Genomic DNA, 14,823 nt, shown 5'->3' with positions numbered 1-14,823 from the left:
AAACAAAAAACATTCATAATAAAGAAACAAATGCAATAACATATTACAGTGATACACTTGGGTTGATTGTTCTCCCAGGGATTAAAAAGACAGTTATTAATTACATCTAGGTTAAAATAAATCTGCCGACATTTGTTATCTACCTCGTTTTAGAAGTCTCATATACATAATTACATTCAAATTCTCAAAGACAAATATTCATTCACTATTGTCAATTTTATCAAATGTGCTTGGAATAACAAGTCTACAGTAAATCTCATTGGACTATAATGTAAATATGGAAGCTTACACTCAGATTCATTGGCTCAGTGTTTCTTGTAGAGTTTGAACTTGAACTGCTGGGAATAGCAGCTGGGCTGGGTTCTTCGTAATGGTCCAATCTTCCTCAGCTGGCTGGCTCTCTGCCAGGGATGTCCTTTGGACTAGAGAGAGAGAGAGCGAGAGAGAGAGCACAGTGCTTAGCTTATGCTGAGCTTTGCATCTTAAAACAGTCTGGGCACAGTGTCTGACTGGTTTGGTCAGACACAAGTGAGACGGATTGGGTCATCCCAGCTATAGTACTGTTACTAAATATGTCCCGATATTCAGGATGGTGACAAAATTGAAATGATTAGCTTGCAGAGAAAATCACGAGCAGAATTCTGTTACCTACACACTCGCTAGCTCTCTGCCTGGCATTGTGAACTAAAATTAAACTTCTGACTCAGACAAATATGGATGCTGTTACATGGTTGTTTAGATTGCCAAGGTACAACTGAGAGGTAAGAGGAACCAAGAGAGTGAGCTGTGGAGTACTACTTAAATCAGGAAATCAATCACGTCATATTTTGAGTGAGCATCAGCAAATGTCTTACACAACCTGTTCAAAGCAAGTGAATCCTGTTAGGCCTGGATTTTACCCTTTGTTGGTCCTTAGGCAAACAAGTAGCTTGCCCTCCCCACTACCGTAATACACATTTTTCGCATGCATCGGCAAGTGAAAAACAGTATGTTAGACTCTACACCTAATTAAGCCATATTTGTTGTGAAACCTTTTACGCTCCTGGCCTATATAAACAATAGACATACCAGTGCTCAAGCAGTGGTTTAGCCTAACATTATTCTTTGTGAAATTGAATTTTCTGTGGAATTAAGGATGAAATAAAACTCATACACATATTAAATTATACAAGAACTGTAAAGCAGTTGGATTAGCATCACTGCTTGTACTCACTTTTAAAGTGCTTTTCTTCCTTTTCTCTTGGCAAAGACTTTACTATCTTCAATGAAAATCCAGGGAGCAATGCTGTTCGTAGTCACTAATAATACCAATGTATTTAGTTTTATTTCCTTTGCTGTTAATCAGAGACAATGTTTCACACTTTTCAATAAAGAAAATGACAGCTCTGCAGAACAGCTTGAGAGTGGTACAGCTAAAGATTTTGCATACAACGACTTGTCTTTGTATCCTGCCTCTGCATTTTAAAACATGGAAGCTATTTTAAATGTTCTGCAGCTGCAAACTTCCCAATCTTTCGCAATCACAAATGTCATAATGCCTTTCAATTATGAATGCTTCTCAATGGATTTAACAGGAAATGACACGGCCTTCATTTTTCTTTTATTTTTGCACTTCGCTGCTCCCAAAGCATATATTGGTAGCCCAAAGGATGCACATTTAGTCAATACACTGTCCATTTTCTTTGTAGCTAACGGCAGTAGCTAATGAACTAGAACCAGAACCTGCGCAACCATCTTTGTGCACTTCACCAGCAGTAAACAGGTCAATCCTTAAGTCTTTATGTGTGTAAGTAAATTACTACTCTGTTTTGATGACAGGTGAAGTCTAGTTTGATTTTGAATAAATGTGCATGAAACTTACCATTGAAATATAAAAACTAAATTTTATTAGAAAATGAAAAATAAACAATCAGCACATATGACTGGAGCCCTCCTAAGCATTTTGTCCATAGTCATGTCTTTAGTTTGTTCTGACTCTCGTCTGGTCTTAACAAAGGAGATGTTGAGGAGACTTGATGCAAGTGTTCAGAATTTTCAAAGGCATTGACGAAGAGAACCTGATGGGACGTTTTCAATATTTACAGTGAAACACAAACTAGAAGACATAAGTAGAACCTAAGGAGAAGGGTGTTTCAGACTGAGAAAAGGAACCCTTTATTCCAAGGGGCAAGGGAGCCTAGACCCATGATGTTGAAACTGATACCCTGGTTTCATTCAAGAAGCCACTGGATGAGATCCAGGCATTAATCATTTACTTCCAATCAAATGAGCTAAATGACCTGAATGGCTTCCTCTTGTTTGTAACCTTTCTGGTGTTCCTATTACCAGGACAGTTAATACACAGTTAATATAGTCATACAGTATCTCATTGAAAAAAGGTGCTTTCAAACATCTTCCTCACAGAAACTATATTCAATTGGGCAAAATGATTTTTATTGAAAAATGATCCCATATGAATTCAGCTTCTGATATAAGGCTTAGAGGACCTCTGCTTATGGAATATTCATACCTGAATCTGCTGGCTGGTATGTTCCGGATGAAGCCTTTGTGATAATAGTCATGACAGTCTGCTGGATGCACTTAAGAACTGCATCATGATGAATAGATTGCTGCATGACACATGTATTGTAGAGAGCGTGTACAATCTCTGTCAAGGTAGTGCAGGGTGAAGGAGTCTGGATCTGTAATGCCAAACGGGGCTATAAAAAAGGCAATGAATTGTAATTACACTACCATTAATGTAGGAGGAATGTCATAAAATTAAAATGATGATTTCAGGTGAATATTATTAATAGAGCTAAATTCAAATGACTGTTTTTCTGGTCATCCTTCAGGGAATGTCATAAAACAGAAGCACACTAACAAATGAATTTTAAGAAATGGCCAACACGAATTTAGAAAGAAAAGGTCTTGTTTAACTTGCTAGAATGCCTTGACTGAGTAACAAGAAGATTTTATAACTCTGAACCCTGTATGTCTATATTGCTAGAGTTTGCACATGGATGGGGAACTGGTTATCAAAAGGTTTTGAAACAAATCGTAGATTGGACTTGCACTTGGCAAAATAAATTTAAAGTTCATAAAGACAAGTTATCTGCATAGGAAATAGGAATGTATATAATGCATATAATATTATTTAGTTGATGCTAAGCTACAGAATGTTATGCATGGAAGGGATCTGTGCGCTAGTGTGGGTTCTGTTTCCTTGCCAAGAATTACAAAAAGCTTAATGTGAGAAACCGTAAAGCAAATAATTCTTATATATACTGTATAATATAAAATATGGACTTTAAAGGGAAGTGGTGTTCATGCTTGATAATACACTATTGTGACATAGAATGTCAGTTTCTGAATATTGTGTTCAAGTAAGAAGTATGATTCCTATGATTCCTACTCTCTGGGTATTGCCATATACAGTACAGACATATTAAAGGAGTCAGATCTCTTCAGTTTAGAACAAACTAAAACTAGGATGTCCTCCTGTCTTTTTCAGCTTTTCTTATCTTCCTAAACTGTAATTCTACCTTGATGAATGTAGCCTAAGGCATTATTAAAGAATGTTGGGAAACTAGGTTGAAATGCAAGATAATTGTTTAATTAAGTTTTCATTTTATCAGCATACCTCTTAAAAGGAATAAAAATGTCAAAGAAATTAAGCTTAAGCCACATAACCATACTAAACAAGGTGTGCAAGAAGAGAAACAGCTTTATAAAAGTAGGTGTTTAGGAGGTTATAATCCTAAAAACTGTATAATTGGAGCTCATGGTAAATTTGTAATTCAAGGGCTGATCCACATCATCTGTAGCTTGTGTTTAGGTTGAGAAGAATTAAATCAGGGGTTTTAGGAATAGTTCAGTGCAGCCAAATGTATGCCTTCCAAAACCTTTCGGTTGGCAGAGAGAAAATCAACAGTAGGTTTGATGTCAGTGTGACATCTTGGCACGTGGCTTGTGAGGCATGAGCACATGAGAAATCGCAGTGGACCACAACAGTATCATTCTGGGAGACTTCAACAAAACAGTTTACCATTTACAACACAAAGACTTCTAAATTAACCCAACACCATCTGCCACCATGAGTTTATATACCAAAGTAGAATATCTTAACCCCTTGTAAACGTGTAAACATCAGCCCTTCAATCAATCAATTCAAATCAAATCAGAGTTTATCAGATGCACAACAATACAGCGTGCAAGCAGTAGTTGCTGGCAATAAAATGTCTTTTCTGCGAGCTCACAAAAATCACAAAATTAAGGTTATGAAAATAAGGTTACATGATAATAGATAATAATGTAATAGAAATTTTAAAAAACTCAAAATGAATAGAGCTGCTATGTGTCCATAGTGAATGCAATATATTATGTCCAAGTAGTGCAGTTATGCTGAATACATTGAAAACTGTATGTCCATGTAGCCATTACAGGTGATTTGCTAACGGAGCTGCAGGTTGGCTGTTTAGCAGTCTTATTGCCTGGAGGTAGAAGCTGTTCCGGAATCTATTGGACTTTGACTGAATGCTTCGGTACCGTTTACCAGACGGTAGGAGAGAAAACAGTTTGTGACTGGGATGACTGGGGTCCTTGAAGAATGTACCTGGCCTTCTTAAGACATCTAGCTGAGCAGATGAGCTGTAATGAGCTGCGCTGACTTCACCCTCTGCAGTACTTTGTGATCCTGGGCGGAGCAGCTCCCATACCAGGCAGTGATGCAGCCAGTCAGGAAGCTCTCAATAGTGCACCTGTAGAAATTGGCCTTGATATGTGGCATGCCAAACGTCTTTAGCCTACGGAGAAAGAATAGGCACTGCCGTGCTGTTTTGACCACGGTGTTGGTGTGGTTGGTCCAGATTAAGTCACTGAGATGTTAACTCCAAGGAACTTAAAACTGCTGACCCTCTCTACTCTCTACTCTCTACTATATCTCTGCAGTCCCATTGATATAGATAGGTGTGATCTCCTCCCCGGTGTTTCCTATAGTCCGCAATCATCTCCTTAGTCTTACTGATGTTCAGAGGGAGGTTGTTCTCTTGCCACCATGATACCATGATGCCTGTATGCAGACTCTTCACCATCTGTGATCAGGCCAATGACTGTTGTACCGTCCGCAAACTTAATGATGGAGTTTGAGTTATGCCTGGTGACACAATCATGGGTAAATAAGGAGTAGAGGACAGGGCTGAGCACACAGCCTTGGGGGGCTCCAGTGTTTAGAGTCAGGGTAGAGGATATGTTGGTGCCAACTTTCACCACCTGCGGACGTTACATCATGAAGTCCAGGATCCAATTACAGAGGGAGGTGTTCAGTCCCAGGTCCTGGAGCTTGATGACAAGGACAGGAGGGCACTATGGTATTGAATGTTGAGCTGTAATCAATAAACAGGATTCTCACATACAGTGCCTTGCGAAAGTATTCGGCCCCCTTGAACTTTTCAACCTTTTGCCACATTTCAGGCTTCAAACATAAAGATATAAATTTTTTATTTTATGTGAAGAATCACCAACAAGTGGGACACAATTGTGAAGTGGAACGAAATCTATTGGATTTTTGAAACTTTTTTAACTAATAAAAAAATGAAAAGTGGGGCGTGCAAAATTATTCGGCCCCTTTACTTTCAGTGCAGCAAACTCACTCCAGAAGTTCAGCGAGGATCTCTGAATGATCCAATGTTGTCCTAAATGACTGATGGTGATAAATAGAATCCACCTGTGTGTAATCAAGTCTCTGTATAAATGCACCTGCTCTGTGATAGTCTCAAGGTTCTGTTGAAAGCGCAGAGAGCATCATGAAGACCAAGGAACACACCAGGCAGGTCTGTAATACTGTTGTGGAGAAGTTTAAAGCCGGATTTGGATACAAAAAGATTTCCCAAGCTTCAAACATCCCAAGGAGCACTGTGCAAGCGATCATCTTGAAATGGAAGGAGTATCAGACCACTGCAAATCTACCAGGACCTGGCTGTCCCTCTAAACTTTCAGCTCAGACAAGGAGAAGACTGATCAGAGATGCAGCCAAGAGGCCCATGATCACTCTGGATGAACTGCAGAGAACTACAGCTGAGGTGGGAGAGTCTGTCCATAGGACAACAATCAGTCTTACACTGCACAAATCTGGCCTTTATGGAAGAGTGGCAAGAAGAAAGCCATTTCTCAAAGATATCCATAAAAAGTCTCGTCTAAAGTTTGCCACAAGCCACCTGGGAGACACCCCAAACATGTGGAAGAAGGTGCTCTGGTCAGATGAAACCAAAATCGAACTTTTTGGCCACAATGCAAAACGATATGTTTGGCGTAAAAGCAACACAGCTCATCACCCTCAACACACCATCCCCACTGTCAAACATGGTGGTGGCAGCATCATGGTTTGGGCCTGCTTTTCTTCAGCAGGGACTGGGAAGATGGTTAAAATTGAGGGGAAGATGGATGCAGCCAAATACAGGACCATTCTGGATGAAAACCTGTTGGAGTCTGCAAAAGACCTGAAACTGGGACGGAGATTTATCTTCCAACAAGACAATGATCCCAAACATACAGCAAAATCTACAAAGGAATGGTTCACAAATAAACGTATCCAGGTGTTTGAATGGCCAAGTCAAAGTCCAGACCTGAATCCAATCGAGAATCTGTGGAAAGAGCTGAAAACTGCTGTTCACAAACGCTCTCCATCCAACCTCACTGAGCTCGAGCTGTTTTGCAAGGAAGAATGGGCAAGAATTTCAGTCTCTCGATGTGCAAAACTGATAGAGACATACCCCAAGCGACTTGCAGCTGTAATCGCAGCAAAAGGTGGCTCTACAAAGTATTAACGCAAGGGGGCCGAATAATTTTGCACGCCGCACTTTTCATTTTTTTATTAGTTAAAAAAGTTTCAAAAATCCAATAGATTTCGTTCCACTTCACAATTGTGTCCCACTTGTTGGTGATTCTTCACATAAAATAAAAAATTTATATCTTTATGTTTGAAGCCTGAAATGTGGCAAAAGGTTGAAAAGTTCAAGGGGGCCGAATACTTTCGCAAGGCACTGTATGTTCCTTTCTTATCCGGGTGTGAGAGGGCAGTATGGGGGGCAGTGGCAATAGCATCTTCTGTTGACCTGTTCTTGCAATTTGCAAATTGCAGTGGTCTAGGGTGTCAGGCAGTGAGGAGGTGATGTATGCTAAGACCAACCGCTCGAAGCACTTCATGATAACTGATGTGAGTGCAACAGGGCGGTAGTCATTCAGGCAGCTGACTCTGGGTTTCTTAGGAACAGGGACAATGGTGGTTTTCTTAAAGCAGGAAGGAACTATAGACTGAGCTAGAGAGAGATTGAATATGTCCGAGAAGACATCTGCCAGCTGGTCTGCGCATGCCATCAGAACACGGCCAGGGATAACATCAGGGCCAGGAGCCTCGCATGGATTGGTCTTTTTAAAAACTTTGCACACATCCGCTCTGGATATGATCAGTGGGTTTCCGTCTTGGATTTCTGGAATCTTCCTGACTGGATTTGCGTTACACCGGTGCTTCCGCCCCCTCGGTCGGGGCGTCGTCTCTTACGCTCGATGCAGCTCCGCCCACTCCCGCATTGTTGCCACTGTGTTTAAATTGCTGTCTCTTACAATAAAAAAAGTTGCTTCAACCCAAATGCAGACCAAATATGACATTCACCAGAACGTGAATTACAAGGTTACAAGTGTTCCAGTTTCACAAGACGCATGACTACAGGTTTCTCTAAGCCCTATTGGTCTGAGTGTCAGGTTGGGTTTCCTTGCCTCCCACACTACAGCAACACAAATGCCCTGTGAGCATTGTTGTTGGGGAGATCTGTGTCCCTCCTTCAGCCTGTCTGCTGTGTGTACTGCCGGACTTCCACTGGGAGGAGTGGTTGTTGGCTATCATCGACCACATTTTCATCAGAAAAGCATGCCAGGCTCTCATCCCTCTTAAGGTCGTGGAGTTGAGTGAAACTTTCAACTAAAGGGATATATAAAAGAAAATTTGTTGTTTAGTTATTCTTAGAAAAAGGAGAATAAATGCAGAGCAGTCACCCTGTGCTCTCCTTTGGAAAATTATGGTTTTCACTTAAAACCGGAAAAGTTATCACATTTGAATTACTTCTGACACACCACATGTGCCGAACACAAAAACTTTAAACTTGAGGTGACTGGAAGTGTTCTTGCAGTATTGCCTGAAATAATTACTCCAATGAACAGAGAAATTATGTATTTAGAAAATGGACTCCTTCCAGGTTACTTTTAATATGAACTTTTTTTGTGTTTCAACAGATTGAATGCATGGTTGCTGCAGAAATTATGCAAAGGTACAGAACGTTACAGTTTGAAAGGGGTAAGTAACACTAATGCAGTCAATTAGAGAGAATCCTTGTATGGCTGAGTAATAAGCAGTTAATGTGGAAGAAAGTAGCTCATGCAATTCCCATATGGTACTGTCTTTGTCTATATTGACTTTACTTATTCATATAATGAGATTTAGAAAGGAATCCAGGGCAACAAGCTCTGATAACCTGCAAACCAGTCTTTGTCATTGCAAGCTTATTCTGCATCCATAAATCCCATAAAGACTTTTGTTTGTCTCTGTTTCATAAAAAAGAAAAAAAAGTTGCCTACTTATTTTGAAACTAACACATGCTCTTCTGCCATTATTTAAGTTTTAATTCTAATATGTGAATTGTTTTGTCTGAGGATTAGTGTAATACATGCTCTACAGTTTGTAAAAGCTTTTCTAGGTCGCAAGATTACTTGATGAGACTTATCTGCAAATAGTGTGAAAAGTGTTTCATTAATTAGGATAAGGGAGTGTTTAAATATTTGACAATTGCTCTCAACATTTGTTCATGGATTATAATTACTCCATGTATCAAAATGTAAACATCACTGCTCTTTTTAAATGTTTTTTTTTCCTCTAGAAAATGTAAAAAAAGTGTTTTTAAATAATTCTATGGGGGATAAGTGTGCCTAATTGTAAAATACAAAACAACATACATAGGTGTAGGAGAGAGCTTTTTTAAACACTAGTTAAAAAATATATATATCAAATTTCTGAGTATCTGAATGTTTTTAGAGTGGGAACAGGCTTGCTGTTTGTACAACACATCATATGATTTTCTGGACTTTGACCAAGATTAAAATAGAAGATGATGCAAACCAGCAGTAGATCTTTAGAGCACAGCTGTAAGCGTTTTGAGACGTAATCAAATCTTTTTTTTTAATTTGATACTTTGGATTTAATTTATTGCGTTAAAATTTAAACGGATACATCTGGCAAACAAACGTGAGCAGAAATGTCTCTTTTCCATTAGGACTGCTTTCAGGTTTTGTTAAATTCACCTTTATAGACTGTTTAAACATATAGCATATGACACCTGCATAGAGCTAAATACATTCTGCATGCGTTGGAGGAACATTTACATGCAAACAAATAAGAATGTTGAAATGGATTAATATGCATACGCTTCTTGAACCCCTATAGCATTGAAGGAGAATTTCCAAATTAAGGCATCCTAAAGGTGTTTTTACTTTCCAAAAAAAAGACTCCTCGTCACACCACTCGTCCTCTTGCCTTGAGATGGTTCCATCAAAGCAGTGTCAAGTTATATGTGGGTTGTCATTGCTGGAGAGAACAAGAATGACCATGATCTGAATTCTTCAGTTTGAAGACGTGCCCTCGCCCTGTCGTCTCAGTTTTGCTAAGCCAACATTGCAAAGACAGAACATGACAGATGCTGAAAAGCTGTTTTGCCTTCATACGCTGTGACCTAGAGATCAGCTTCATTTGCAGATTCGCTCTGTTTGGCATGTTGTGTAATTATCAGGCAATTTGCATACTTTCAATGGCAGGAACAAATGACTAAGTAAAATATAGCATATCTTCTTTAAGCATGTTTCAGAAACAGTCTTAAAGTTTGGGTACCCTTTTCCTACTGCATCATGTACCAATGCAAAAATACTTTGTGTTAGTATGAAATAAAAACAGCAGATTATATTAATGGTGTTCTTTGTTGGGTTCCATACTTAAATAAAATGTCATTTTAAATAATTAATGTAAAAAATACTGGATATCTGTGTATACCTTCTCATTTAATGTGATGGACAGTACCACACTGCATATAAGACGGATCACTCAGATTTAAATGTAAAATGTTTACTGTATTCGGTTTATGGATAGTTTAAAATGAATACTACATTTATAAAAGCCTTACCAAAATGTTTTTTTTTTCTTTAGTCAGATGTGGGACAGGTTTGAAAGTTTCAGGTCACCTGTTTCTTCGGTCCTGTGTTGTATGGCTTTGTATTAGAACTTGATAGTGGTCAAATTATTGACTCCAGTAGCCAGTAGTTTGTTTTTTCATGAGCTTGATTTGCACTGTAATTAGGTGTCACTGAAAGTAAGCATAAAAGACCTAATGCGTGCTTGTGCTCAAGTACAGAAACTGAGTGGCAAATGTATGACATAACAGGACTTCCTTAAGTCCTTAAGTTATATTCCTTAAATATAAAATCAGTGGCAAATACCTATACACTGTGCTTTTTTTCGCTGAAAAAAAAAGAAACTTTTGTTTTTTTAATATTTTGGTTTTCTGTTCTATGATCATCATAATGAGACAGCACCTTTATCTTAAAGAAGTATAAGTGGAATGCAGCACACAAACTCTAATCGAGTATTATACCCAGTATTCAGTAAAATAATGCTGATTTAAGAACCATGATGATTTGTATGGATATTGAGGAGGATATGCTTATATCCTCTTCCTGACAGTATCTGAAAGTGTTGAAGTTTAAAATAAGTAATTCCCTAAGACGATTGTTTTAAGCCATCCCATACATCACTTTTAATATATTTATATTACCATTATAAATTATAATTTACCATTATAATATGATATTAATGTCATATACTGTTAAATAGTAACACAATTTATAAATACATGTATGCTGAACTGACAGATCTTGCCAAACAAACTTGACATATGTTGCATGTGATGCATGTGACTAGAGAGCTGGAACAATGCGACCTGGTCAGGGAGACTGGCCACACTTGAGCTGAATGAATCCGTTAGGATTGTCTGGTCTGTAGTGAAATCATCTTCTTGGTTTATGTTAATCTAGGTGCCTGCAATGTTCTTGTTCTATGACTTGAGTGAGGCTGATTAAGACAGGTGAAATGTATGGCAAGTATTTGCACAGAATAGCAGGTTTTCCATTCCACCCTGAGGTGTTTTCTATCACTCAAATACTGAAATTAGCATGAATACTGAAATAAACATATAGAGACCATACTTTTTTCTTAAAAAAAGACAGAATTCCAGATGTCTTAGGAAAATTGTTTTTAATACTGTTTTGTTATTTGGTCAAAATGTTCATGTACAGTTTCTTATACTGCACAACTGCTCAAGGTCATGAATTTTTCAGCGTTTTAGATGTGTTTTACGTCCACCAATTCAGTTTGATTCTTTAAGCCTCAAGACTTAGTATTAAAAGGTATGCAGCTCACAGGCACCTGAGACCGCACATTTTTGCCGCTATTTTGCTTATTTTTACTACATTGATGTCGCTCAATACTCAGCAGCTGCCCTGTGATTTGATCTGGTAATAAGACCGTATGCGTTTTCTGCCACAGAGGTGCTGTTGGATCCATGTCGGACGTGGTGCCCTTCCTCTTCCTGCCAGGCAGTGTGCCAGCTGAAGGAGACGGAGACGCCCCAACTGGTGCAGTGTGCCGCCTGCAGCCTAGAGTTCTGCTCTGCTTGTAAAGCCAGCTGGCACCCTGGGCAGATGTGCCAGGAACACCTGCCCATCCCATCATTTCTTCCAGGGGAGACCAGGTGTGACACTTACTGTATAACTCACCCTGTTCACTGTTGGCTTGCATATACTACATACCAGTGGTTCTCAAACTTTTTGGACCAAATACCAACCCTGATCAAACCAAAGCATCCAAGCACCACCTACGAGTCATCTTCTCGTAGGAACCACAGGAAATCTCAATGACCAACATGAGTGCGCATGCACACACACTCTCACACACATACAATAAAATTACCACTGAGCACTTAGATAATTTGGATCGTACCACCTTGTAGCCGTTTTCCGACGCTTGCTAATGCTAGCAGTGCTGTCTGTGTCAGGTTCAGCAGCAGAGCTAGAGACGGTGGCCGATAGGGTTACCATGCATCCGAATGTTCCTGGACGTGTGCTCTATTTTGGTCCTTAAATCTCCATCCAGGGGGAATTTTCAAATATCCAAAAATGTCCGGGATTTCGACCACTTTATTTTTACCCTGAAAAAAATAACAAAAGTTTTAAAGATAGTAGATGAGTAGGTGAGAAAGAGAGCGAAATTTATTAGCTTCTCTAGTTCACTTTGTGACCTATGTCTTCGTTCAGTTTTCCTCCTGTACAAATTGTATGATTAACTATTGATAGTTACATAAATTATGACCATATGAGAATTTTCACAAATTGTGTAGAGTTGAAACAACAGTCCATATTAGTGCAGGCCCATCAGTCCTGTGCTGTAGTACTTCTTAACAGGTAAAACTAGCTTTAACTCAGTGAATTCCTACATACAGCCCGGTAGCTTTCAACAAACGTTCGCCAAATCGAGCAAATTTAGTTTTTTTCTCCAAAACATTGCATCAAACTTCCCAGCATTAGTGAGGTGGGTTTTTACTTTTGTTTCTTCATGGGTTCATCTTTCAGTTCCTTCTACAAGAATGATGAAGATGATGCACCTATCAAGAGGTGTCCAAAATGTAAAGTCTACATTGAACGGGATGAAGGCTGTGCCCAGATGATGTGCAAAAACTGCAAACATGCTTTCTGCTGGTACTGTCTTGAATCTCTGGATGTGAGTATAAATGTCTCCACAAATTGGGCTGTGAACACTAAATGTTCCCAATTCAACCAAAGAAATTTTGCTTTAATACTTAAATATGTAAATTATATATATATTATAGAGTATTCAGTATTCCTTTTATAGAATTGTGTAAGGCAACCCGTGGACTGTCATCAGACATTCCCTTTTGGTCTTGTTCCTATTTGTCTGTCCTATAGGCTACAAATCAGATTTAGTATTAATGGAGCTTTTTGCACTGCAGGATGACTTCCTTTTGATACATTATGACAAAGGACCTTGCCGTAACAAACTTGGCCACTCCAGAGCATCTGTAATCTGGCACAGAACGCAAGTAGGTGCATAAATTGCTTAATTATTTCAAATGGGTTTGAAGTGCTTTGCTTTGTGTTAACATTATTACACTTTCATGCAGTGGAAGTTTTCTTTTTGCTCTTGACTTTCAAATTTTTACATCTTGATCGAAGTTAGTGGTCCTGTCTGTGTTAAGGACGAGTTAACCAGGTGTCCATTAATGTTGTAAAAAGCAAAAACGATCATTAATGTTAGGATAGTTTTGCAAGAGAAAATTTGGCTGTTACATTATAAGCAGAATTACACTTTCTATCCAAAAAAGCATACTGCATTATTGAGTATATTGATAGTTATAGTTTCAGACAATGGAGTGTTAGTTAAGAATAACTTCATAACCATTGTAGTAGTCTAGGTAAGCTTGTGATGGTTAGCATTGGCTGATAAAAAATAAAACATGTTATGTAATGAACATCTTGAGGATTTATTTTAATCTCTTCCCAGTTTTTACTCATGAGATTAAGTCATGCCACACCACTAATCTCAGCAATCATTAGGTGATCCCCATTGGAATGGTGGTTAATTATACAATTAGAAACTAATTGCAATGTATTTATTGGAGCAAATCCGTTTGCTTACACAATTCAAGCATAAGCATAATTAAAAAGGATGTTCAGACAACATCACAAACTTGTTTTTGAGTGAACTACAACATTCTCAGTGTCCTCAAAGGCACTGGCAGATTCAGTCCAGTCGATCTCTTCAAAATGAACAGTGAACACAAACCAAGAGACATGAGAGGAAAGTGTGTGGAAGGACATTTAAATTGTGAATGGGAGACGCTCCACCCAGAGTGTTGTGGGAGTATGGAGCAAGCTATGCACCAATATCCTTGAAAATCATACCCTGGTTTCCTTCAGGTAACACGATGAAATGATTTGGTTCAATTACCTACTAACTGCCAAAGGGCCCAGATAGGCCAAATGGCCTCCTTGAGTTTGTAACCTTTCTTATTTTAACATTGTGCACCAGATGTAGAGTATACTGATGGATATTTATTTTGCCGTTACATTTTTATCAATTAGACCACACTCCACAGAAAACATATTCTACCATTTAAAATAACAAAAGCACCCATAATAAAAGGGTGAGATTGACTCGGATGGGGGGGGGGTCCTCTGTATAAAATGTGAAGGAAAATAAAACCAATAAAACTAAATGCCAACAATGCAGACGTTTTCCGACCAGCAAATGCTTGAATTAATATTCCCCTTGAGAAAGTTGGCTATCCAAAAATATGTGCATTTCTCAGAATATGTTCTAAATGAGTCATCTCAGGAGTTTAGTTCTGAGTTTTAGGTGCAGACTGTTGATTTACACAAAAAACAAAACAAAATGAAGGCACTGATAAAAACAGGGCTGCATGGTGGCACAGTTTTTAGCATTGCTGCTTCACAGTACTGGGGCCCTGGGTTCAATTCCAGATGTTGGGTGCTGTTTGTATATTCTCCCACAGTCCAAAGACATACTGGTAGGTTAAGTGGCTTCTGGTATAATAGGCCTTGGTGTGAGTGTTTGTGTCTGCCTTGTAATGGATCAGCATCCCACCTGGGGTGTACTTACCGTACTTGTGTCTGTAGCTTGCTGGGATAGGCTCCGGCTCCGCTGGGACCCTGAAT

At 38.9% G+C, this 14,823-nt stretch overlaps 1 protein-coding gene across 1 annotated transcript in view; it reads left to right on the top strand.

Moving 5' to 3' along the window:
* rnf144aa (ring finger protein 144aa) overlaps positions 1 to 14,823 on the top strand; it is a 66,030-nt gene that overhangs the window by 42,162 nt on the left and 9,045 nt on the right. Inside the window, exons 4-7 of the mRNA XM_006626121.3 lie at positions 8,266 to 8,326; positions 11,618 to 11,822; positions 12,700 to 12,847; positions 13,098 to 13,187. Coding sequence (XP_006626184.1) covers positions 8,266 to 8,326; positions 11,618 to 11,822; positions 12,700 to 12,847; positions 13,098 to 13,187 — 504 coding nt within the window. The remainder of the gene's footprint in view (positions 1 to 8,265; positions 8,327 to 11,617; positions 11,823 to 12,699; positions 12,848 to 13,097; positions 13,188 to 14,823) is intronic.

This window comes from Lepisosteus oculatus, chromosome 2, assembly GCF_040954835.1.
Source record: "Lepisosteus oculatus isolate fLepOcu1 chromosome 2, fLepOcu1.hap2, whole genome shotgun sequence".
NCBI lineage: Eukaryota > Metazoa > Chordata > Actinopteri > Semionotiformes > Lepisosteidae > Lepisosteus > Lepisosteus oculatus.
This window is presented reverse-complemented; position numbering and strand designations above follow the sequence as displayed.